Raw genomic sequence first — 22,988 nt, 5'->3', positions numbered from 1 at the left:
GCTCCCCGGCCCTCCTCGCCCTGACCTTTGCCTTGCCGAATTCTCCATTCACATCTCCATCACTTTGTCTCTCCCGCAGCCATGCATCTGCTGGGACTCAACTGGCAACTGCAGCCCGCGGATGCACACGCCTTTAACAACGGGATAAGGACCAGCCTGCCGGGAAGCGACGATGCGGCCACGGCAGCCTCTGGGGGCAAAGGTGAGGAGAGGGCTGCGCGCGCGCCCTGCGGCTCGGAGGAGAGACAGCTCAACAGCCCTCGCCAAGGCTGAGCCAGGGTCCCCCCCTCCTTTTGTTAATCCAAATCTTGGAAGGTATGAGAGAAAGACAGAGAGAGACAGAGTGGGGGGAGGGGGAAGAGGAGAAAAAAAAAACCGCTAGCATTTTCACGGGTGTCCCTGTACAAAGCTGTGTGCTGCTCCTGTCTGTTAGCTGGGCTGGGCTGGAAGCCGGGTGCCCGCTGCCTGCACGCTGCGCGTACCTCTGCTATCCAGTGGCTGGCACCATCTAGAACACTCCAAAGCTTCTCAAGCCCTGGGTAGAAGCCGCAGCTAAAAGAGGCCCTGCCTACGGGGCTGGCACACCTCCACCGCCGGCCTGGGAGGCTCTCTCCCGCCACGAGACAGACCGTCTCCCCCCACACCCAGGGAGCAGGCAGACCTGGCTGGCGTGAGGGAAGCCACAGGCTGCTCTGATTTGGGAAATGAGGAAAGGAGATTTGACAACTCCATAGCGAAGCATCTCTCGTCCTTGGGGACGGTGGCAATGCTCACTGAAGCCAGCGACACGCTGTTCTTGCGGGGGTTAAAAAGAGGTGCTCACACGGGGTGCTGAGAAATGCTCAGAAAGAAGGGAGCAAATAGGCCCGTGGGGGCGGTGGGGCACGGACACTGGCTGGGCAGGGGCAGCCGTGGGGCCCTTGCAGGGCTGGACGTGGCGTGGCGGTTGCGTGTGTGGACGGTGTGTCCACCGTAGGCTGCGCCCCTCTGCCTCTGAGCCTTTGTGGCCGCTCGGCAGTACCGTCTCTTTCCAGGCCTTGCAGCATCTGTCCTAGAAAGAGAGGACCCTTACTGGGGACCTATAGTGCACAGAACCGTGAGACCCCACCGGCTCCAAAGGGAGAGGGATCGTCTCTGAGAAACTGAGGCCCAGAATGTTCTAGAAACTTGCCCCATAGCCCGTGACAAGTTAGGCAGGTACAGACTGAGTTCAGGCAGGCCCGTGTCCTGTGCACCTTTGGGTTGGATGGTGGCCTTCTCCTTAGACATGTTGATTTCCACAAGGAGGATGTCAGAACCCCTTGGCTTTTGGAGGTGTGCACAGGTTACAGAGAGGGCTAATTGTCCTTCAATCGTCTTCCCAGAGCTGCCATAAAGCTCCAGATGGGACCCTTCTGTCTTTCTAGCTGGTGTCTAAGAACCACTGGATACATTCTGCAGTGATCATCACACTGAGCCGCTCTGAGCCTAGCTCAGACAAGTTTCCCAGACCCCAGGGCCATGGTGCTTGGCCTGGGACGTGGAAGTGGAAGTCCACCACCTTCTAGCACTTTCTTTTGCGGTCCAGGCTCTTGGCGGTCACGTTCCCCCTTGGGACCAATGAGAAATGATCACTTGGAGGAGAGGCATTACGGGCTGCGCGGCCACCCATGAGACAGGCCCCTCTCTCCACTCAGAGTCTCTGTCCGTCGGTGGTGGTCTTTAATCCACAGTCAGCCCCGCGAAGTTCTGGGGGTGTGGGGCGCACATCTGCAGGTGAGGCTGTCTGCTGGAGGATGGGCGTGCGCGGGGATGGACTGGCTGGGCGTGGTCACGTGGCGTGACATCTCCGAGAGCACAGAGCTCCACTGGTGAAGATAGACCCACTTCCATGCTACTGTAGCTCACCACAGCCCAGGGGCACAGAACCCCCCTCGGAGAACACGCCCGCACACGTGCGTCCGTCTGCACAGAGAGACCCTCTCCTTCGTACCCTGGCCCTCCCTCGGAAGAAAGTGCTGGGCCATTTGTACTAATTCGGGTATTTCCCAGATGAGGTACAAAACTCTCTGGCCAAACCGACATCCAGTGGATTTTTCTGTTGATTGGGAACTGAAAAAGTGTGAGAATTTTTTTTTTAATTTCATCAAGATGAAACAAAACTCATCTTTCAAAAGAGCAGAACTATGCTCTTCTGATGGATGAGGGTGTCTGGCATCTTTTCCAGGTGTTTGTTGTTGTTGTTAAGGATTATAAAGTGACCAGAATTTAATGACCCCCTACCTGTACAAGCACACATGTACACACAAACACATGCATATACACGCACACAGACACACAAAAACATGCACATGCATGCATGCTCACATGCACACAACACACACAAACATGTACACATATATCCACACGCGCACGCACACACACACACACACACACACACTGAATTTTAGAGAAAGTGACTGAGGCTTGAAATTCTCAACCCAGCAACCTCTGCATCCCTAATTCTATACACTTAGATAACCCGATCGATTTCAGTCGGTTATTTCAGTGCTGCTAAAAGCGAAGAGGACACATTGGCAATAAGTTAATTAACTAACACCCCCTCCATTTTTGTTTGGGGGGTGTGGGGGTTACGATAACCCTTCATGCCGATGTTTTAATCAAGATTCACCCCACACATTGCCAGGGATTTAATCCTATTAAGCAATTGCTGGCTAAGTATCTGGCAGGAGTAAATTAAAGTGTGAGCAAAGCCACAGGCCTGCGAGCCCCTTCTCAGACGTGGAGATGGCCGTGGATGGCCGTCGCTCGGGAGCGTATCCGGCGTGCGGACCTGAGCAGGCAGGGCAGCTGCACATGCCCTGGATTCACTCCTTGGGCGAGCTGGTTCGGGAGGCTTCTGTCTCCCTTCCCTTCTTGACATGTTCCTCTGCTCTCCTTCAGTGAAACTTTAGCAAGGGGGGGGCCGCTGGGCATCCGTGAAGAAGAGGAGTGTGGGCCTGCCAGCATTGCTCCGTCTGGTGTGTGTTTCTCTGTGTCTCCCTTTGGAGAAAATGGGGTCCTTTTCCTATAGATCCGGGGTTCCCTCGGCCGTGAGAACCAAGACCTAGCTGTGGTATCCTGACCTGGTCCCTTGGCAAGAGGGACCCAGTGTGTTAACTGAGTCCTTTGGCTCTGATTGACTGAGTCCCACCAAGCTGATTGCCAACTCCTGTGGCTTTGATTGAGTCTCGTGGCTTGGATTGGCTGATTCTCTCAGCTCTGATTGAGTCTTACATACCTGATTTGCTGAGTCCTTTGGCTCCGATTGGTTAAGTCCTGTGCCTCTGATTGGCTGATTCTCTCAGCTCTGATTGGCTGAGTCCTTTGTCTTTGACTGAGTCCTTTGGCTCTGATTGGCTGATTCTCTTGGCTCTGATTGAGTCTCATGGCTCTGATTGGCTGAGGTGTCAGGAACTATAAAGACCTCATCCTGGGTACCTAGTTAGTGCCCTAAATTTCAGAGAATTAACTGTCCAGTAGAATTTCATGGCCTTTCTCAAAACCTGTCATTCACCTTTGATCCCGAGTGTCCTCTGTATTAGAGGTAGGCAAAATCCACCCCCAAAATCAAATCTGGCAGCTGTTCTGAGAGGTGCAGGCCACCAGAAACAACAGAGGCCCCGGCTCCCCAGGCTTCCAGGGCTCTCTGCATCTCCAGATTCATTTCTCCTTTTCTAAAACTCTCGCTCTCCCCTCCCTCTCCCTCTCTCTCCCTCTTCTTTCTCTCTGTCTCCCACCCCTTCCCTCCCTCCCTCTGCCCCCCTCCCTCCCTCTCCTCCTCTTTCTCTCCCTCTCTTCCCCTCCCTCTTTCTCTCCCTCTCTCTCTCCCTCTGTCTCCCACCCCTTCCTTCCCTCCCTCTGTCCCCCTCCCTCCCTCTCCTCCTCTTTCTCTCCCTCTCTTCCCCTCCCTCTTTCTTTCCCTCTTTCGCTCCCTGTCTCTCTGTCTGCCGTGGGCGTGGGTGACCGCACCGTGTGTTTTGTGCTCACAGTGGATGTCACACCTGTCTCACCTGGTTTCCCCAGGTGCCGCCGGCCACGGCTTCCTCTGAGACATTGCGTCTTCTCAAAGGGAAGAGAGCTTCCAGAAGGTCAAGACACCGTCATCCTTCCTTTCTTCCCTCTTCCTTCTCAGAGCTGACTGCAGTCCTCCGCTAGGAGGTGGGGTCATCTCACAGATGAGAAACAGGAATGGGAGGCAGAGAGAGGTCCGTGGAGAGCAGAACTTCCCACCCAGGAGGGAGCCAGCGTGTTCTGCACACGCTGGCTGCCCGGTGGTTAGCTCTCCTCCCGCCACGGCCTGCGCTCCAGCATGGCCAGCCTGTCTGTTTTAAGCCCTGCCATTCTCGGTTTATAACTCCGCTGTAAACATTTATTTGTGCCTGAAGCACATTTCTTTCCTCCCCTTTGAAAAAAAATCAGAATTTCCAGATGGTGCGCAAGTTGGAAAAAAATGGCAAAGCCTGTTATCCTGTTTAGAAACATGTTTCTCCACATCTTGCCCCTTCAGCAAAAACTTCGTAATGATTTTTACTCGTTGGCTTAATGCACGGTACCAGGAGCCAGATTCGCAGGGAGGTTGCTAGATTCTTCCTCTGGTTCCCGTCAACTCAGCCTCTCCCCGCACACAGCCCGGGGTTTCTAAATGATCGCTTCCCTGTGTGGGGCTTTTCCAAAGTCGGGGAAGTTTCTGGAAGGACGAGGGGTCATGTGGCGGCAGTGAACGTCTGCTGGAGAGAGAGTGGCGGCTTCTGTGGCCCGGCTTGTTTTGGAGACCATTAGGAAGGGTACCGTCAGGGCCAAGTCCCTTAGTTCCTGAGTGTGCATCTGCCCCGTCCTGTCCAGTTGAGAATCGCCGTCGCTGTTGGGTAGAGGGTTGCTGTTTTTCCCTTGTGTGGATGGCTGTTGTGTAGATTGTCGTTGTGCAGTAGGTGGTTGTGTCGCGGTATGCAGGGTGTTGTGGTGGTGTCGCGCTTTATTGTAGAGATCGTTGTGGCTGCCTAGAGTCTCGTGGTGCAGTGTGTCTGGAGTACTGTTGTCACATAGATCACTGTTGTGTGGCCCGTTGTTGTATACAGCATCCTTGTGGATTGACATGGGTTCCTTTGCTCCCAGCCTTCACCCAGTTCCCATCGCACACACTGTGTTTTTAGCTCTGGCCTGTGTGCCCAGGGTTCAGTCCCCACCTCTGCCCGCATGTCTCTGCAGAGACGGGCGCCCCCCTCCCCCGGCCCCTCCCTCCCCACACCCCAGCCCTCCACCCTCACATCTCTGCGCATGCTGTACTTAGCACGGGCTCTGAAGTGTGACCCATCTAGGAGTCAGGTATGTGGGGTTCAGGGCCCATCAGAGGTGGCTTTTGCCCCCAACCCCCCCACACACACACTGGAGATCTGTGGACCCCCCCAGCTCCCACCCATCTTAGTTTCTCTCACTGGGGAAACGGGAGATATAAGGGTACTGGGGCTTGCGTGGCAGGGAGCCACCCCGGACCAGTGGCTCTGGTGCCGGTGGTGGGGCAGCGCAGAGGTGACGTGACGTCACCTGACCCCTCAGAGGCCTGGATGCTGGCACTCGCTCAGGGTCGGAGAGGGGACCGATGGCTGGAGCTGTCGGAAGACACCCGGGCCTGTGCAGTTGAAGGGTTTCCCACAAACCACCGTCGAGGTACCGTGCCAAGAGCACTGTCCCAGGCCCCTGTCCCCTGCAGATCTCAGCCTAAAGAACAAGTCTGGTCCAGAGCAGCAGCCATCAGGAGAATCGAAGAGACTTTTCCGGTACCTGTTGGTTAAACAGAAGCCTCCGGCGATTGTCTTGGCTCCCAAATAAATGGAAACGAGGTAGAATGACTGAAGCAATGTTCTGAATTCGACTTGATTTGCCATAGATAGAAACAGGTGAAGCGGAATAGTCAGCCAGGCAGATTTATGCGTGCGTGCCTCTGGAGTTCAGTTAAGTGAGCAAGTATTAATAAGAGGCCTTGTGTCCCGGGTAGCACTCTGCACCTGCTCCTTTAGCGCCGGCCCGGGGAATCGTTTCGCTGTTCCCAGGAATGAGTTACGGGAACACGCTGAGGAGCGATTCGTGTCTACCGTGGCTACGAGGACTCAGCATGCGTCTCACTGAACTGGTTGAAATTTTAGGTACACGTTTTAGAAATCGGCCATCGTTCCACATGGTCACGGGCCATCTTCCGTGCGTTGCAGAGAGAGTTAGATGATCCTGGAAGATTGATCATTAGAGTATTGCCTCGAAAAAAATAATACTAATCAAGGGAAGAAGAGAAAATGGGAATCTCGTCTGCAAGCCAGAGATACGCCAGCCAGAACCACCACGTCTGCGTAGAAAGCGAGCCCTGGAGACCCCAGCTCCGGGGATCGTGGGGAGACTGTGTGTGGCTCACCAGGATGCTTCGCCCTGTTGAGCAACCGTCAGGCTCATCTCGGTTCCCGATGGCGGACGCACGCCGTGGCAGGCCGGCTGGGCTACTCCCTCGTGTGTACTGAGCACCCCGGTCACCTGCAGTCCACACACAGCTGAGGAGAAGGTCACGGTCTTGGCATGGGCTTTTACAGGCTGTCTGTGATCCAGGGGCTCGCGGGCTGGGCTGTGACCTGAGCTGGGGCTCTGGGCACCTGGCGGTGGACGGCAGCCTGTGTCAGTCCAGCCTCTGACCAGGCAAAGCACACATGTATAACATGGGCGCATTTGGGTTACATCTTATAAACTCTCCCGTGACACGTCTGACACTCGCGAGCTGAGTGTGTCTCTGGAGCTCCGCTCGCTTCCGTGGGATCCTGGGGAAATGGCGCCGCAGGGCTGGCTTGTTCCCACCGCCTCTTCCAGGGGGCTTTGTGGCGGTTGTGGGTGTGGCTAGCACTGGTTTTCATGACTGAGTCCTTCCCGAAGAGATGCTTACGTGTATGGGGACAGCCATGGGGGAGTCCATTAAATACAACCTTGTAAAGTAAAAAAAAAAAAAAAAAAAAACAGCTTTTAGTTTTTCTTAATCAGATTCTCCAGGCAACTGGTGATAGTGAATCTTCCCTCCTGGATCTATCATTATCTCCGTGAAACCACCAAGTAAGACTTCAGACCTTACAGATGATAACAATGTATGACTATTAATAATAATTATTCTAAGACTTTGCGTGGATCAAGTCACTCATTCCTCATAACAACCCTGTGAAATACGCAAGAAGGGGTCTCGGGGAGACAGCTGGGGAAACTGAGGCACAGAGCACCGTTACACTTAGTGAGCAGCAACGTGAAGACATGAACCCAGACAGCCTCCACCGAAGGTCTCTCTGCCACACCTCCTACTCCGCTCCCCCTCCTCCCCTTGCAAGTTTGCCAGGCTCAAGTTCAGAACCACTCAGGGTCTCTGGTTCGTTGCTTCTTAAGGAATTACGAGGTAGGCATTTCCACCTTGCCTGACCTACTGTTATTATCTTAGATGTCAGGCGATTCTTCTGGAAGTCCAAACCCATGTTTCTCCTGCTTCGTTGGCTTCTTATCTGCTGCTAAACCAAATTTTAAAAAGTACTATCCTCCTCCATGTTAAAAGAAAAAATTAGACATTCCAGCATTCATAAATCTAGATATCTATGCTACCCCATAGGGTAGGGGGGAGTTGTTTGTTTGTTTTAATCATTGAGAGATTCCCAGAATGTTACCTGTCTATTTTAGAGATGGAAAAACTGAGGTTGTGATCACATGTTGCAGTAGCCAACTAAGACCCCGGGACGGTACACTGGGCCTTCTTTGCCAGTGTTGACAACAGTATCATTTCTCCAGGGCCATCCAAACCCTCTGCCAGGCGTGCTGGCCGGTACGGGTCTGTGTGGCCCAGAGGACAGAGGGAACTTGTTCTGTCACTGTGCACACAGGCTGAACTGGGCTGTCCGGCCTTGGGGACCGCCAGTGTGATTGCCCCTCCCCCGCAGAAGGGCGGCCATCCTTGGGAAGAGCGGAGGGGGATGAGATGTGATCTTTATCCTGCCTGCCTAGTTCAGAGCTCTTTGGAGCCATGGCAAGTGACCTTTCTCCAGCCACGTTCGAGCTAAGTCGGTTTCCCATTCTGCAGAGCAGGGAAGCAAAGCTCAGAGACATCAATTAAGGTGTTTCTCTTGACTGACCATCCAGCTTCATCACATGGCTGCCAAAGAAGCCATTGTTACAGAGAAATGCTCCTTCGGGATCTTTCTCAAACTTCTGTTGTTCAACTTCTGAACGAAGCTAAGTGTAGACAGACACCTGATCCTTCTTGTTTCCAACCTGAGCCACTGTGTCCCGGGGCGAAGTGAGAACCTCTTGGTGGTTCCAGGCTCCTGCGTCTAACTCGGAGAAGGAGCCAAGCCCCGTGTGGATTAGACGGAGCCAAGCCCCGTGCGGGATCCGAACCCAGGTTCACATGCCACCAAGTCTTCGTTCTCTGCTGAGTTGTTTTACTGACGTTAGACTGAGAGATACCTTCCAAATGTCAGAGGATGCTAGACTTGTTTATATCTGGCAAGAATAATAAAAGGCTCCAAGAATTAAATCTGGTGACAAATTAACATCACCCTCCCCTCTTCCCGCTGATAATTTGTACACCCGTCAGTGTTCTGTGCGGTTGGAGATTTTTACATGTACTTATCAGGCTCTTGTTCTATTTGATCAGTAAAGGGTAATCACAGAATTTTTTTAGAAAGCATCATGCCAAGATTTCACGTGCTCTGGGAGTTAATAGCTTTGTCATGGTGGGTGTTTTTTTTTAATGTTTAATTCTCTTTTTTTTTTACATTGTCTTCAAGTAGCTGTACAAAGGAGCTGCCATTTAACAAAGCCATTTATGAGCACAATACGTCTTGATCGATGAGCTTTGTTGTTTAAGGATCTGGATGTGTTCGTTGTGACTTTCGGGAGACGCTTGAGTGTCATCTCAATAGTTAACAAGGGGACGGATGTTGGCACACAACCGGAGAGAAGCAGCGCGGTGTTCCCCGGTGTGGCTAACTTGGTGCCCCTTCCTGCTTTGCAGTCCCCTGGTCGTTGAAAAACAGCAGCATAGACAGCGGCGAAGCGGAGGTCGGCCGGCGGGCGACACAGGAGGTGCCCCCCGGAGTGTTCTGGAGATCTCAGCTCCACCTCAGCCAGCCACAGTTCCTGAAGTTCAACATCTCCCTGGGAAAGGATGCGCTGTTCGGCGTCTACATCAGAAGAGGTCTTCCTCCGTCTCACGCACAGGTATGCGCTCACCTCCGGCACACTTACCCATGTGCACCCCTCCTACCCCCCCAGCAGGGGGTGCCTGTCAGCAAAACACACACTAGCGGGTGTTGGCGAGGATGTGGGGAAATCTCAGCCAGCCCGGCAACTTCCTGGTAAGAATGAAACGGAGCAGCCACTATGGGGGGGGGGGGGGAAGGGAGCAACAAGTTGTGGAGAATTTTATTTGGGGGTTTGTTTTTGTCTTTCCAAAAGTGAGGTGGTGCTCGGGAGAGGTGAAGATAGCCTTTTGTTCACAAAATGCCAGTGTTCATTACCGTATTCTTGCTGCTCAAAAAAAAAAAAAAAAACAGTAAAAACAAGTCAAATGCCCCCTTATGAACAAATGGGTAAAACAAATGTGGCACTTACAATGGAATATTATTCAATCATTAAAAGAAAGAACAGGGTCTAGCCAGGCGCGGCAGCTCACGCCTGTCATCCTAGGTACGCAGGAGGCTGAAGATCTGAGGACTGTGGTTCAAAGCCAGCCTGGACAGGAAAGTCTGTGAGACTCACATCTCCAATGAACCACCAGAAACCCAGAAATGACTCTAAAAACCAGAAGTGACACTGTGGCTCGAAGTGGTAGAGCACTAGCCTTGAGTAAAAAAAAGCTCAGGGACAGCACATAGGCCCTGAGTTCAAGTCCTACAACCGACAAAAGCCACGTGCTGTCAGGTACATGAAAATTGAAATTATGCCGCTGAAAGTCCACAGGGGTTAGGGTGCGATTGGTCTGAGCCATCTGGAGCGGGCAGACGCAGGCTGACCGCAGAACACACTCCTAGGAGCAGGAGAATCAGGACCGGCCGCTAACGGGAAGGAGACTCTGTTGGGGAAATTGAAGGAAATAATCCAACATCAGACCACGCCGCGGGGCATCGCAGAGCAGTGCACAAATGCCCACGTGCTGTGAGACTGTGAACCCGCGTCCCGGGAACTTAGCAAACCTCCTCCTGGGTGACATCCCTTGGGAATGGGGGTGACCTTACCCACAAGCCCCCTTGGTGGTCAGTCCCCCTGGGGTATGGGGGCCATGAAAGGGTGATTATTCCCATGTTAGGTTGGAGAGTTATACCTTCGATAGCATCATTTCTTCTCTCGTCTGGCCTCCATTTGTCCCGGTAGAGATTTTATTATACAGGCCTTTGAGGGATGTCACGCCTGGCTTTCTTTTCCCACTAAGGACCCGCTGGGCACTGGTGGCTCCTGCCTGTCATCATCCTAGCCGCTCGGGGCAGGCCGGTCAGGGGAGCGTGGGTGCCCGCCAGTCCAAGCTAAGTTGGTGAGACTCCATCTCAACCGGCAGCCGGGTGTGGATTTTTACACCCATCGTCCCAGCCCCATGGGGAGAAAGTACCCATATGATCCAGCCATGGCCGACTAGGATGTACGGGGAAGGTATCCATCTAGAACATTCCTTGCGGAAGAACTGAAGTCTCTGTGAGCATTGGCAAACACAAGACAGGCCACTGTCTCCCCACACACGCACACCCCGGGTCTTTAGCTCACGGCAGACATTGCTAATCGATGGCAGCGCTCCACCTCACGGAGCCTCGGACACCAACGCCTCCAGCACCACTCAGAGCAGCCAGTACTAATCGACCAGTGTTTTCTATCAAGATGCAACTTCGCTTGCAGCCCCGTCCCAACAACCTGTGTTGGTCGATGCCAGGCCTCTGATGACTGTGTCGGTTTTGAACCGAGAAGGCAGCACTGGCCACGAGCTACAGGGGGGGAAGGGGCGACCCACGCGGGTGCAGTGTTCATCTGTGAAGCCCCCTCCATCTCTGCAGGAAGGTATTTATGGGACCCGCCCCCCCCCGCTTCCTAGAGATGAGAGAGCACAGACCCTGACCCAGCAGAACTGCTCGCCACAAATCCCATCTGCTCTCCCAAGAGACCCTCGTCTGAGGAAAGGACGCACCCCCCCCCGCGCACCCCGTGGTTGCGTGGCTCGCAGCCAGCCAGCGGGGTGCTGCCCCAGGAAGCTACATGCAGATGGCTGCCTGGGTCTGCTGCCCTTCAGGCTCCGCTAACTCCAGCGTGGCCACGTGGAGGATTTACAGTCCTGAAAGCCAATCGTCAGCGCTACTCAGGGATGCACCAGCCTGCCTCTGGGCACAGCCAGCCAGGGCTGTGTTAAGGAAAGCCTTTCTTTCCCCCACTTGGTTCCAAAGCCCTGTTCCTCCCCTGCTTCTCTGCTCTGGGCATCTCAGTGCAGTGGAAAAAGCCAGCGAGAGCATTAAGTCACGCAGACAACGCTGTGCACCTGAGCGGAAAGCGGACCATGGACAGCGGACAGATGGGCTTGGGCCTGCGTCTCTCCCCTGCCTCCCTGACATTCAGAACTCTGGGCCTCGTGACTCTGCCTTTCCTTCTTTTGTTCCCTGCCCTACCTGCCTGCCTCCTGCCACGTTCGGGGGCCCATCACCCTCTTGAAATAGCCCTGTTCAAGGGACACCCGCCCCTCATGTCCCCTTCTAGAAGGGAGGAGCACCAGGGGAGGAGGGGAGGGAAGGGGGATGTGTGTTGGAGCTTCTACTCGGTGTGTGGGGTGTGTTCAGACGTCCGGGTGAGGCAGCAGGCTTCAGGCAGTCAGAAGGGCACGGGACAGGCAGGGCAGGAACTCTTCGGTAAGAAAGAAGAGAGGAAGAAGCCCCGGGCTTCGCTTGTGTCCGCATGAAGAGCCACATCCCCCGGAGGATTCAGTGCTGAGCTACACCGCAGGGCTAAGGACCGGCTCCCCACTGCCACTGTCACAGGATTTCTCATTCCCATTGGTATGTTCTGTGGAGGAGCACTGTTCCGTGGAGATTGGCAGGCAAGCCAAGGTGAAAGGAAAATGGAAGAAGGAGGAGGGGGAGGAAGTGAAATTCTATTGGCTACGTTGCACGAAATAGCTCTGTGGAAATTTTACAGAGCATCATGCTCTGACCAAGAGCCTACAAGGTGTAGAATTCTTGTCCAAGGATATTAAATACAGAAGAGAATCCTTTTTCCACTTGCTTAAATTTCCCAAGGTTCGGGCTGGGTCCCAGCTGGCTTTCTTACACGGACTTTGGAAAAGAAGAGGCAGAAGCAATGTGGCATTGAGGAGTCAGCCTCGAATATACCACCAGACTCGTGAGCGAACACAGGCTATACCTTAACCCAGGGACCTTGGCTGTGACCTTTCACCTGTCAGCTTTTCTTTCTTTCTTTCTTTCTTTCTTTCTTTCTTTCTTTCTTTCTTTCTTTCTTTCTTTCTTCCTTTCTTCCTTCCTTCCTTCCTTCCTTCTTTTCTTTCTTTCTTTCTTTTTTTCTTTCTTTTTCTCTCTGATTTGGATTACCTGCCTCCAAAGCTTGGATGAGAAGCACAGTAGAAAGAAATCATAGTAGGGCTGGAATGCATTCAAAAAATTAAGACTGTGTTGGTGGAAAAGTGTGTGGGGATCCAGGCTGACCAACATGAGCCAGACTCGGGAGACAATGCCAGTTTTCTCTCTGATGTTGAACCTATGCTTTTTTTTAAAGTGTGCAAGTGGAAAGGGGAAAGAGGAGGAGAGTGGCTGGGGGAAGGGAATGGATACCAGGGAGGAGCATGGGAGGATGGGTACGTGTGTGTGAGGGTGTCATCATGAAATCCATGCTGCTTTGTTCTAATGAAAGAATGAGGACTGGGGGAGAATCTCAGGGAGAGAGCGGTTGCCTAACATGCGTAAAAGCCCTGGGTTCAAACCCCAGTGCTACAGAAAGGAATCTTAGGTGGTCCTGTTGAATATACCATCTACAATAGATGATTAAGACTAATTCTCTATTTTCTTCTTAGTGGACAACAAACTATTGTTTCTCACTGCAAAACAAGTGTTTTTAGAAACAAAAAGAAAGGAAAGTGAGCAATAATTTTGAGGTGGTCCCTTTTGGCTCCTTGCTAATAATATGTGTAGTTTGTACTAGAGAGAAACACATCCGTTGTAGTTAAAATTTAAAAAAAAATAGGTGCATACATAAATACACATAAAACCACCTGACAAGTCTCGGTAGCTTCAGATAGTGCAGGCTGTTTCTTGTTATCCTGTATCAGTGGTTCTTAATCAAAGGTGATTTCGACAAACCGTCCTCCTACCCTGGGAAAATGGTTTATTGGAAGCACTGTTGGCCATACTGTGTACTGTCAGTGTGACCGTCATCCTTGGGCAAAGGCCAGATTGACTGACAATGACCAGCTCACAATGCAGAGACCAGAGTTATGACTGGTGACAATGCACAGGACAGCCTGTCGAAGACATCACCAGACAGTCATTAGCACTACCCAGGCTGAGAACCCCTGCCTACCTTGCTCATCCTTAGTGAATGCGGGCTTCACCAAACACGGGACCCTGGACAGCTCCCAGGACCTTGGACAGTTCCCAAGGCCCTGGACAGTTTCCCAGACCCTGGACAGCCCCCAGGCCCCTGGACAGTTCCCAGGACCCTGGACAGCTCCCTGTGGAGTTTGGATGTCCCCAGCATGTCCCATTTGGAAGCCAGACATGACCTTTAAGCCTTTCTCAGCTTAGTCACACAAATCACATCATAAGTTTACACAAAAAATGGGGGTAGTGTCCAAAAATGCCCCCCAAACAGCCCTAGTGACCCACCACAGACATAACCTGACACCTGAGTTCAAGGGAATGTCCTCAGCACTGGTTCTAAGAATAAGACCCGATGTCCAGGGGCTGGTGACTCCCACCTGTAATACCAGCCATGCAAAGGCTGAGATCTGAACACAGGTCTCAGATACACTCGAGAGACATTTATCTTCTATTAACCAGCAAAAAGCCAGAAGTGGAGTTGTGGCTCACTCAAGGGGTACAGCACCAACCAGAAGTGGGGAGAGGTACTGAGCCGTTCAGACCCCAGGAGCAGAACAACAAGAAAAGAGAAAAGAGAAGACCCCAAAAGAAAAGGATAAACTCTGACAGATCTTCTTTGTCCACACCACGTCTAAGTACCCTATACCTCTGCTGACCTCTGCTAACCTCAGTTCATTACTGACCTGACCTAAACTTGGTATTGACGTGTCTAAAGCTTCGTCAGAGATTATGCCATGTTTAAAATGCACCATCGTGGTGGCCTGGATTGCATTTTTCTTTTTCTTTTTTCTTTTGTGCAACAAAATCAGCCAGGGCAGAAAGAGGCAATCCTGCAAGGCGTCGCGGACTCCCGACTCCGACTCTGCTGCCCCTCGCCAGAGATTGGAAATCTGGCGAACTGTGTCAGCCTTGCTGAACCCTGGCTCTAGCAGGAGATGGGGGGAAAACACTAATCTGAGGGGGCTACCGTGTGGCGTGTGGGAGGAAACCTCGGGTCTGCTGCTGAGAGGCGGGAGCGCGGGTGGTTAAGGCAGCCGGCACGTTTCCCTGACAGTCCGTCGCTGATTGCAGCTGATGTGTCAAGCCAAGGAAAACCCTTGGCGAGAACAAGTCAATAATCGGCAAATTAGGTACATGATTAGCCTAAAACAACAAGGAGCGGTTACCGCTTGGGAGCCCCGCCGAGACTTCACCTTCCCTGCAATCCTGTTTAGCAAATATTAAAAATGCCTCCTTCGTCACTCAGCCTGACGGAGCCTGGAGCCCGTGACTGCGGGCGGCGGTGACGGCGGTGTGCTGTGTTGGGCCGGCTCCCGGCTCCCGCAGCTGGTTGAAAGGGAGATCTCAGGGACTGCGTGATGGCCACAAGACGGTTGCAGATGCTGTCAAACTCTCAATTCCTCTGAGTTGATTCTTTTCGTGCTTTTTATGGCCAGTCCTGGGACCTGAGCTCAGGGCCCTGGGCGCTGTTCCTGAACTCTTTTGCTCAAGGCTAGCGCTCTGCCACTTTGAGCCACAGCTCCACTCCCGATTTCTGAGTGGTTAAATTAGAGATAAAGTCTTACGGGGATTTTTTTTTGTCCAGGCTGGCTTTGGACCCAGATCCTCAGATCTAAGCCTCCCAGGCTATAGCTAGGGTTACAGGCGTGAGCCACCGGCCCCTGGACCTCTGCGATGTTTCTGTAGGGAGAAAAGTGATGGGGAGAGCAAAGCCAAGGCAAACCAATCCGGGGCCCCATGGAGCTCTCTCCACCTTCAGACAGGAGCTCCGCACCTGGCTCCCTGCTGCGGGGTTTGGTGGTAAAGGCTCCATGTGGCTGTGGTCTCTTCGTGCTTCTCAGAAACTCTACAGGCACGGGGTCACTTATTTCGAGGAGCCTTCGATAGATACATCCCTCTGCCAACATGTATGGAGTGCTATGACTTGTGTGCATCCTAGGACCACAGCGGGACGCAAGGCAGAGACGGCCGTGCCCTGCGCATGTTCAGGACGCTGTGTGGAGGGTGAATTAAGGATCTCCAGGAACGTCCCCCGCCCAGAACCACGTCATGCCCGGGCCCAGCTCATGACTCTTCCAAAATGCTCGAAGAAGGAAGGCTGCTGGGGTGTGTCAGATGTGTGGAAGACCTCCGGTCCTTCTGAGCATTCTGCTTCCCCCCACTTTCTCAGTCACCCCCACCCCAGAGATGGTCCAGACAGACCCCTTTTAATGGAAATGAAAGCAAAAATGCACAGTGTATTCCCTTGGAATGTAACAACTAGCATTTCAGGCTCCATCCGTGGGAGAGAAACTTGGCAGGAGCTCTAATCTGCTTATCTCCCACCGGCAAACCGCCAAGGCCCTGCCGACCCGGCGGGCGCGCTCTCTCGGGAAGCAGGCTAGGTTCAGACCCCAGGTCGGAGCTTTCTTATCATCATGGGGGAAGAAAGGGCTCTGGTTTATTCTTTCATCCCCACCGCCTGCCAGCAGGGCGTTCCGAGCCTGCCGTCCCGGGCACACTGAGAGGAAAGTGGGGGTGCTGTTCTGGAATGTGTGGTCCTGAAGGAATCACCCGAGCCTGGTCCCCGCAGGGGCTCAATCACTGTCTGATGCAGGACGGGCACATAAAGATGGGGGCAGGTGAGGGAGGAAGGGAAGAAGGAAGAGGAAAAGGTCCTCAGCAAGAGTGGATGGAACCACGGACACACATAGACACCCATGCGGGGCTCTCCCGCCCTGCCAAGTCCCATCCGGGAAAACATGGGGACACACAGCAGGGCAGCCTGGGTGGAAGGAAAAGCAGGCCCGGCATCAGTGGCTCACACCTGTCATCCTAGCTGCTCACGAGGCTGAGATCTGAGGATCGCAGTTCAAGGCCAGCCCAGGCAGGAAAGTCCATGAGACTCTTATCTCCAACGAACCACCAGAAAACTGGAAGTGGTGCTGTGGCTCAAGTGGTAGAGTGCTCACCTTGAGTTGAAGAGCTGAGGGACAGTGCCCAGGCCCAGAGTTCAAGCCCCATAATCAAAAAGAAAGGAAGAAAGGAAGGAAGGAAGGAAGACAAAGCCAGCCTGGGTAGAAGTCCATTATCTCCCATTGAACCAGCCAAACATGGAACTGTGGCTCAAGGGATAGAGCACCAGCCTTGGGCAAAAAAAGCTAGGATGGTGCCGGAGCCCTGAGTTCAAGCCCCAGGACTGGCAGAAAGAATAGTAATAATAATTAGAGGGTCTGGGGGTGCTAACTGCTGGTGAAATTGTAAAGTACAAGTCAGGGCGCAGCATGGAGACACACCATCTCCCCGGCGGCCTCTCCCCACCCTGTCCCAGGCCCCATTGGAGAACCCGAGGCGGGTAGAGCGCTCCTTCCAGTGGACACACCTGTCCTCATCTCTGGCCACATCACTTGATTGTGTGGACGGCCAGCACTGCCGGCCCTAAGCCTCCCGGGGTCCCCGGGCTGCCAGTGTCCATTGTGCAGAAAATGACAGATGTCCGAATTAGTCCTGAGCCACGGTCCCACACGAGTAACCACCTCTCCGCTCTTTTCTTCCTGGGGGTGATTACTCAGATCCCAGATGAGGCCCATTCTCCCCGGGCAGCATTGGCCATCCATCGGGCTGACCACGCCCGGTAGACAGAGGCCTGTGTTGTCCAGACATTTCCCAGGTTGCCAAGAGACAGACGCAGCCGGGATCCGGAGGTCTCCAAGGGGGCGTGGCGGGGTGTGGGGCGCACACGGCTCTCAGAAACCGCTGGCCCCCGCCCGCCTGCTCTAAGGCTTCGCCCTTCGTTTAGACTGGGCTGAGATTGAGCAGCACAGGCTTTTTCTCTATCTCACTCATCTCTGCCAGCTCTGAGCCTGCTTCCCACTGAAACAGAGATCAAACTCTGATCACCAGTGTATCCAAGACCAGCTCTGGGCAGCTCGGGGCGCTGCAGCTGGATAGATCTGTGTCTGAGGTTTGTCTCAGTCCCTGGGGAGCTGTGTGACTTGTTAGAACATAACTTGACTTCTCTGAGTTTCAGTTTCCTACATATGGAAAATATGGATATGGATATGTGCTGGAGGCAGAGTTCAATGGGAGAGAGTCTGCTGATGCCCGGCACCACCCACAAACAGACAGACAGACAGATGGATGGATGATCAGGAGATAGTAGAGGAAGATTAGATAGATCGGAGATAGAAAAAATGGTGGATAATAGGCAAGTAGATGAGATAGGTTGATACATAGATTATAGATAAAATAGATGATAAATATTGGATATAAGGAAGATTAGATAGATTTGATTGATAGACTAGATTGATAGGTAAGTAGAGAGGAGGAAGATCAGATAGGTGGATATATGGATGATAGATACATACATGATCTATAGATGCATACATAATGGATGGAAAGATAGACAAGCAGATAGATAGATAGATAGATAGATAGATAGATAGATAGATAGATAGATAGATAGAAAATGATTGGTAGATATTGTCCCAAGGTAGAGTGTTTGAAGAATTGAAGCAACAGTGATTGGCTGACAATGATATTGATGATGATGATGATATTGATGATGATGATGATGATGATGATGATGACAATGGCAGCTAATGTACCTTGTGTGTACTCTGTACCGCTTGGTGTATTTCATACTCTATGAATCCTCGCAACATTCCCAAAACATAAGTCCCGTTATTTTGCCTATGCAGATGGGGAAACCGAGGCAAGAGTCGGGTGTAGCCACTGTCATGGCTGTGTTCTCTCCAGGCAGGTCTGCTTAGGCATTGGGAAGGGCTGGGCCCGGGGCTACCTGCGCCGGGGCCCCTCAGGTCTTGACCCAGCTCCTGGGGGGCAAATGCATTTTACAAGTTGACAATTTAGAGAATTTCAGAGCAGTTGGAACTGGCCTGCACTGGGTTGTATAGAACACGTATATGTGTGTGTGTGTGTGTGTGTGTATCTCTCAAATATACATGCATCTATATACATGTATACACCCTCAAATATAGATATACATATATACACCCTCAAATAATTTGAAATACATATATATATACCCTCAAATATATATTATACCCTCAAATATATTTGTGCATATAAATACATATATATATACCCCTCAAATATATCTGTGCATATAAATACATATATGCACTCCTCAAATATATATATGCCTACATATACACCCCTCAAATAAACGCCCTCCAGGGCACACAGGTGCAGAGTGGAAGGAAAATTGCCCCCAGTGGGACGTTTCCTAGATTTCAGACCTGCAGATGGGGAGATGGGGCTGAGAGTGATCAGACGGAGGAGATGTCTTCGGGCACTGACGGATGGCCGCTGGTACGGCCGTGGCCTGGGGTCCACGTTCAGCCGGCCAGCTGGCCGATGGGTGGTAGACATCCCCAGAGGTGTTTCTGGGTGCGATGCCGGGTTGGGGGCGCCGGCGGGGGTCCGGTGCACACCTCACACGGCCGCGGCCCGTGTCGTTTTGCCAGTATGACTTCATGGAGCGCCTGGACGGGAAGGAGAAGTGGAGCGTGGTGGAGTCCCCACGGGAACGGCGCAGCATCCAGACCCTGGTGCAGAACGAGGCCGTGTTCGTGCAGTACCTGGACGTGGGGCTGTGGCACCTGGCCTTCTACAATGACGGCAAGGATAAGGAGATGGTGTCGTTCAACACGGTGGTCCTAGGTAGGCGCGGGCTCCGCGGGGCGTGGCGGGAGGGGGCCGCCCTGCAGAGGGCATCCACGGGGAGAACCATGGCCCCCGTCACCAAAAGAGGAGAGGAGGAAGCGGAGCACAGCGTCCCTGAGGGGCTGGGAGGGTGACAATGCCTTCGTCCCAGAACTGCTTTCTCTGTGTCTGGCACCTGACCTCGGAAGACTTGAACCCACACCCATGGGCTGCCGGGGGCCCGAGGCCAGGGCCGGCTCGTGGGACACGGCACAGATTCGCAGGATTGTAAACCACAGTCCTAGAGTCAAGACCGCGTGCGTATGGACTGTGGGCTGCGTCCTCTGACGTCTGACCACCCCACGGGCAGCCGGAAAGGGTGCCACGGCCCTCCACTTTCCTGGGGAGAACACGGGGTCTGGGAGATGTGGACGGTCTCCCCCAAGGTCACACAGGTGCCAAGGTCACAAACAGCCCAGGGTCACACGCGGTCCGGGGTCAGGCACCGTCAGTGACAGTGGATGTCAGAATTCCCATTTTCCGGGGCCTGTACACTCTGACCCCTGTATTTCTTTGGATTCCAACCAAATTCCTCACTGTCTCCCTGCCAGTGAGTTTGGGGTAGGGTGGAGCTGTGTTATCCAGTAATGCACCTGCTCCTCCCCTAATGCACCTGCTCCTCCCATAATGCACCTGCTCCTCCCATAATGCACCTGCTCCTCCGCTCCTCCCATAATGCATTTGCTCCTCCAGCAATGCACCTGCTCCTTCCATAATGCACCTGCTCTTCTGCTCCTCCCATAATGCATTTGCTCCTCCAGCAATGCACCTGCTTCTCCCATAATGCACCTGCTTCTCCCATAATGCACCTGCTCCTCCAGCAATGCACCTGCTCCTTCCATAATGCACCTGCTCCTCCAGCAAATGCACCTCCTCCTCCAGCAAATGCACCTGCTCCTCCCATAATGCACCTGCTCCTCCAGCAATGCACATGCTCCTCCTATAATGCACCTGCTCCTTCCATAATGTACCTGCCCCTCCGGCAATGCACCCGCTCCTCCTGTAATGCACCTGCTCCTCCAGCAAATGCACCTGCTCCTCCCATAACGCACCTGCTCCTCCCATAATGCACTGCTCCTCCAGCAATGCACCTGCCCTCTTTATCCGAGCAGACACAGGCCCTGTGGTGGTGAGCTGCCCTCCTCCACCCCAGGTCCTTCCCCTCCCTGACACTGAGAGCCAGGAGCTCAGAGAGAGTCCATGGTAATGGGCCCAGATGAGGGGCGCTGTGCTGATGGACAGTGAGTGGGAATTTCTCAGAAGGCAGGAATCACGGAGGTCTGTGGTCCAGGTTTTGGTGACGCGGGCGCTGTGCTGCTGCAGTCGTTGGTTCCGGCCCTGCCGGCTCCTCCAGCTCGTCCGGCTGGCGGTCGCCGCAGTCCCCATAGACTTGCCATCTGTAATCATAATGCAGGACCGACTTCCAGAGCCTGCACCGAGGTGGGGGGGCCGGTGGTGGACCCACGCTTGTCCCTGTCTCTCTCTTTCAGATTCAGTGCAGGACTGCCCACGGAACTGTCACGGGAACGGAGAGTGCGTGTCGGGCCAGTGCCACTGCTTCCCGGGCTTCCTCGGAGCCGACTGTGCTAAAGGTACTGCCTCAACTTCCCCACCCTCGGAGGAAGCTCCTCGGGGGCCCGGCAGGCCCCACGGGCACAGTGGGTGAGCCCGTGGCCCCGGGGTGGCCTGTGATCATCTGGGAGAACCGGGAAGTTTTCCTGGGCGTTGGGGTGCACTGAGGAAAGATTTGCTCCGAGCAGGAGGCCACGACCCGCCTCTCTGATCGCCGCTCCGCACGCTCTAATGCCCCCCACCCCACCCCCAGCAGCTCGGGGTGAGGAAACTTCATCCATTCCAGTCAGCGTCCCTCTTCTCGGAGGAAGCACTATTTGTCTTGGTGGAATAGGTTTTAAATCGTATTATTAATTCATCTGCACTGCTTCATAGAGGAAGGCTGGGGTCTGGGGATCCCTGAGGGAGGGAAATGGAAGAAAGAAAATGACTGTGGAGAGCGGGGAATTGGGAGGGGGGGCCGGGGCTGCGCACCTCGCTGGCAAGCGACCTTCAAGGTGACCTTGAAGTGGCCCCAAGGGGCAGGGAATGGGGATGGCACGCACACACACACACACACACAGGACCACATGCATTCCTGTGTCAAGCTGAACACACATAGAACAATAGAACAAAAGCACTGGGTCATACTTTTGCTGCACATCTATATTTCATTCTGTTTGATTCTTTAATTGGAATCTTTGTCGGCACGCCTGAATTGTACAGAGGAGTTTCGAGGGTGATATTTACCTCAGGCAGGTAATGTATTCAGGCGGTCCTGGGGTTTGAACTTATGGCTTCGTGTTTCTTAAGAAGGTACTCTTACCGCTGGGTGGCGTAATGTACCCTGACCAGACCCGCCCGGTCTCCACCGCCTTTCCCATTTCCTCTTGGTAGAACGCCCAGGGTCAGCCACCAGGGCAGTTCCAAGACTGGCAGCCAGGCATGGGTCTGAGCCGGGCCAGCCAGGAATCCAGACACTGCTCAGGACACACGGCCTTGGCCAGGGCGGGCAGCCTTGCTACCCCTCGGCTTCCTCCTCTGGAAGAGGGAGAGACGCTCAGGAGGCTGCGACCCGAGGGTCGCCGTTCAAAGCCAACCCTGGCAGGAAAAAGTCTGACAGACTCTCCCTTCCAGTTAACCTCCAAAAGGCCAAGACGTGGAGCTGTGGCTCAATGATAGAACATCGGCCTTGAGCACAAAGGCTCAGAAATCGCACCCAGGCCCTGAGTTCAAGCCCCAGGATCGGCACATGCACACAGAAAAGATAACATGGCGAGCTTGTAGCAGAGCTGTCTCCAGTTGTCTTTCCTGGCTCATTTGGGCCGCGTGGAGGCCCCACCCCCCACCCCCGCCTGCCCCGCAGGCCCCCGGCGCGCAGCTGCTAGGTAATGCGAGTTTAATCGCTATTAGAAATGACAACTCCCGCCGCCGAACATCTGTCTCGGAGTCCCAGAAACGCCACACGCGGGGCGAGTCACGTCCTTCCTCCTGGGGGCTTCTGCCAGCCTCCATCCCGCATCGGGAACCGCGCGGGGAGACCGAGTTGGGGAGCTGTTTTTCTCCTGATCACTGTCAAGTGTGCCCCTGCTGTCTGCCCCTTCCTGGTCACACTCGGTGCTAAAGTCCAAGTCACCACCCTCCTCGCCTCCACTCAACAGCCCCAGGCCTCTCCCGTGAAACCTCCCGTCACCCTGGTTTTTTAGAGATGGCTTACCCTTTGCAGGAAGGCAGATGAGGGGCACAGAGAGGGTCACTAGCTGGCCCCGAGCACACAGCTGGGAAGGGGTCTGTTGAGGTTGCACAGGGGTTGTGGCTTCTACACGCCGCATGTGCGCTGCTGACGCCCTGGATTCTGGCCCTGGACTCCCGGGAAGCCTTTAGAGGGAGAAGGGGTTTATCTGGACGGGAGGGGCAGCGCTAGAGACCAAGTCCATCCGCTCTGCACCCTCCTCCCCACCGCTGCCAGCTCGCCGGCCTCCATGGCCTCTGCTCCTTCCTCCAACTGTCCCACGTCTCCTCTCTGTCCGCCTGCCCAGCCCACCAGCCTCTGCTTGTACAGCCTGCCTCCTCCTCCCTCTCCTCCTCCTCCTGTCCATGGTGAAATCCTCCTCCTCCTCCTCC

The 22,988-nt window shown here is 53.8% G+C and overlaps 1 protein-coding gene across 5 annotated transcripts in view; it reads left to right on the top strand.

The window, feature by feature from the left end:
* Positions 1-22,988, top strand: part of Tenm2 (teneurin transmembrane protein 2) — a 625,307-nt gene that overhangs the window by 513,793 nt on the left and 88,526 nt on the right. For 4 of the 5 annotated variants that reach the window (XM_013028658.1, XM_013028657.1, XM_013028655.1 and 1 more), the window contains 4 exons: positions 80-202; positions 9,041-9,246; positions 19,076-19,271; positions 20,804-20,905. In XM_013028658.1, the coding sequence (XP_012884112.1) occupies positions 80-202; positions 9,041-9,246; positions 19,076-19,271; positions 20,804-20,905 (627 nt within the window). The remainder of the gene's footprint in view (positions 1-79; positions 203-9,040; positions 9,247-19,075; positions 19,272-20,803; positions 20,906-22,988) is intronic. The other variant, XM_013028659.1, reaches the window with a different exon arrangement.

This window comes from Dipodomys ordii, unplaced genomic scaffold (genome assembly GCF_000151885.1).
Source record: "Dipodomys ordii isolate 6190 unplaced genomic scaffold, Dord_2.0 Scaffold112, whole genome shotgun sequence".
NCBI classification, from domain to species: domain Eukaryota; kingdom Metazoa; phylum Chordata; class Mammalia; order Rodentia; family Heteromyidae; genus Dipodomys; species Dipodomys ordii.
Note: the sequence above shows the minus strand (reverse complement) of the source record. Positions and strands in the feature narration are given on the sequence as shown.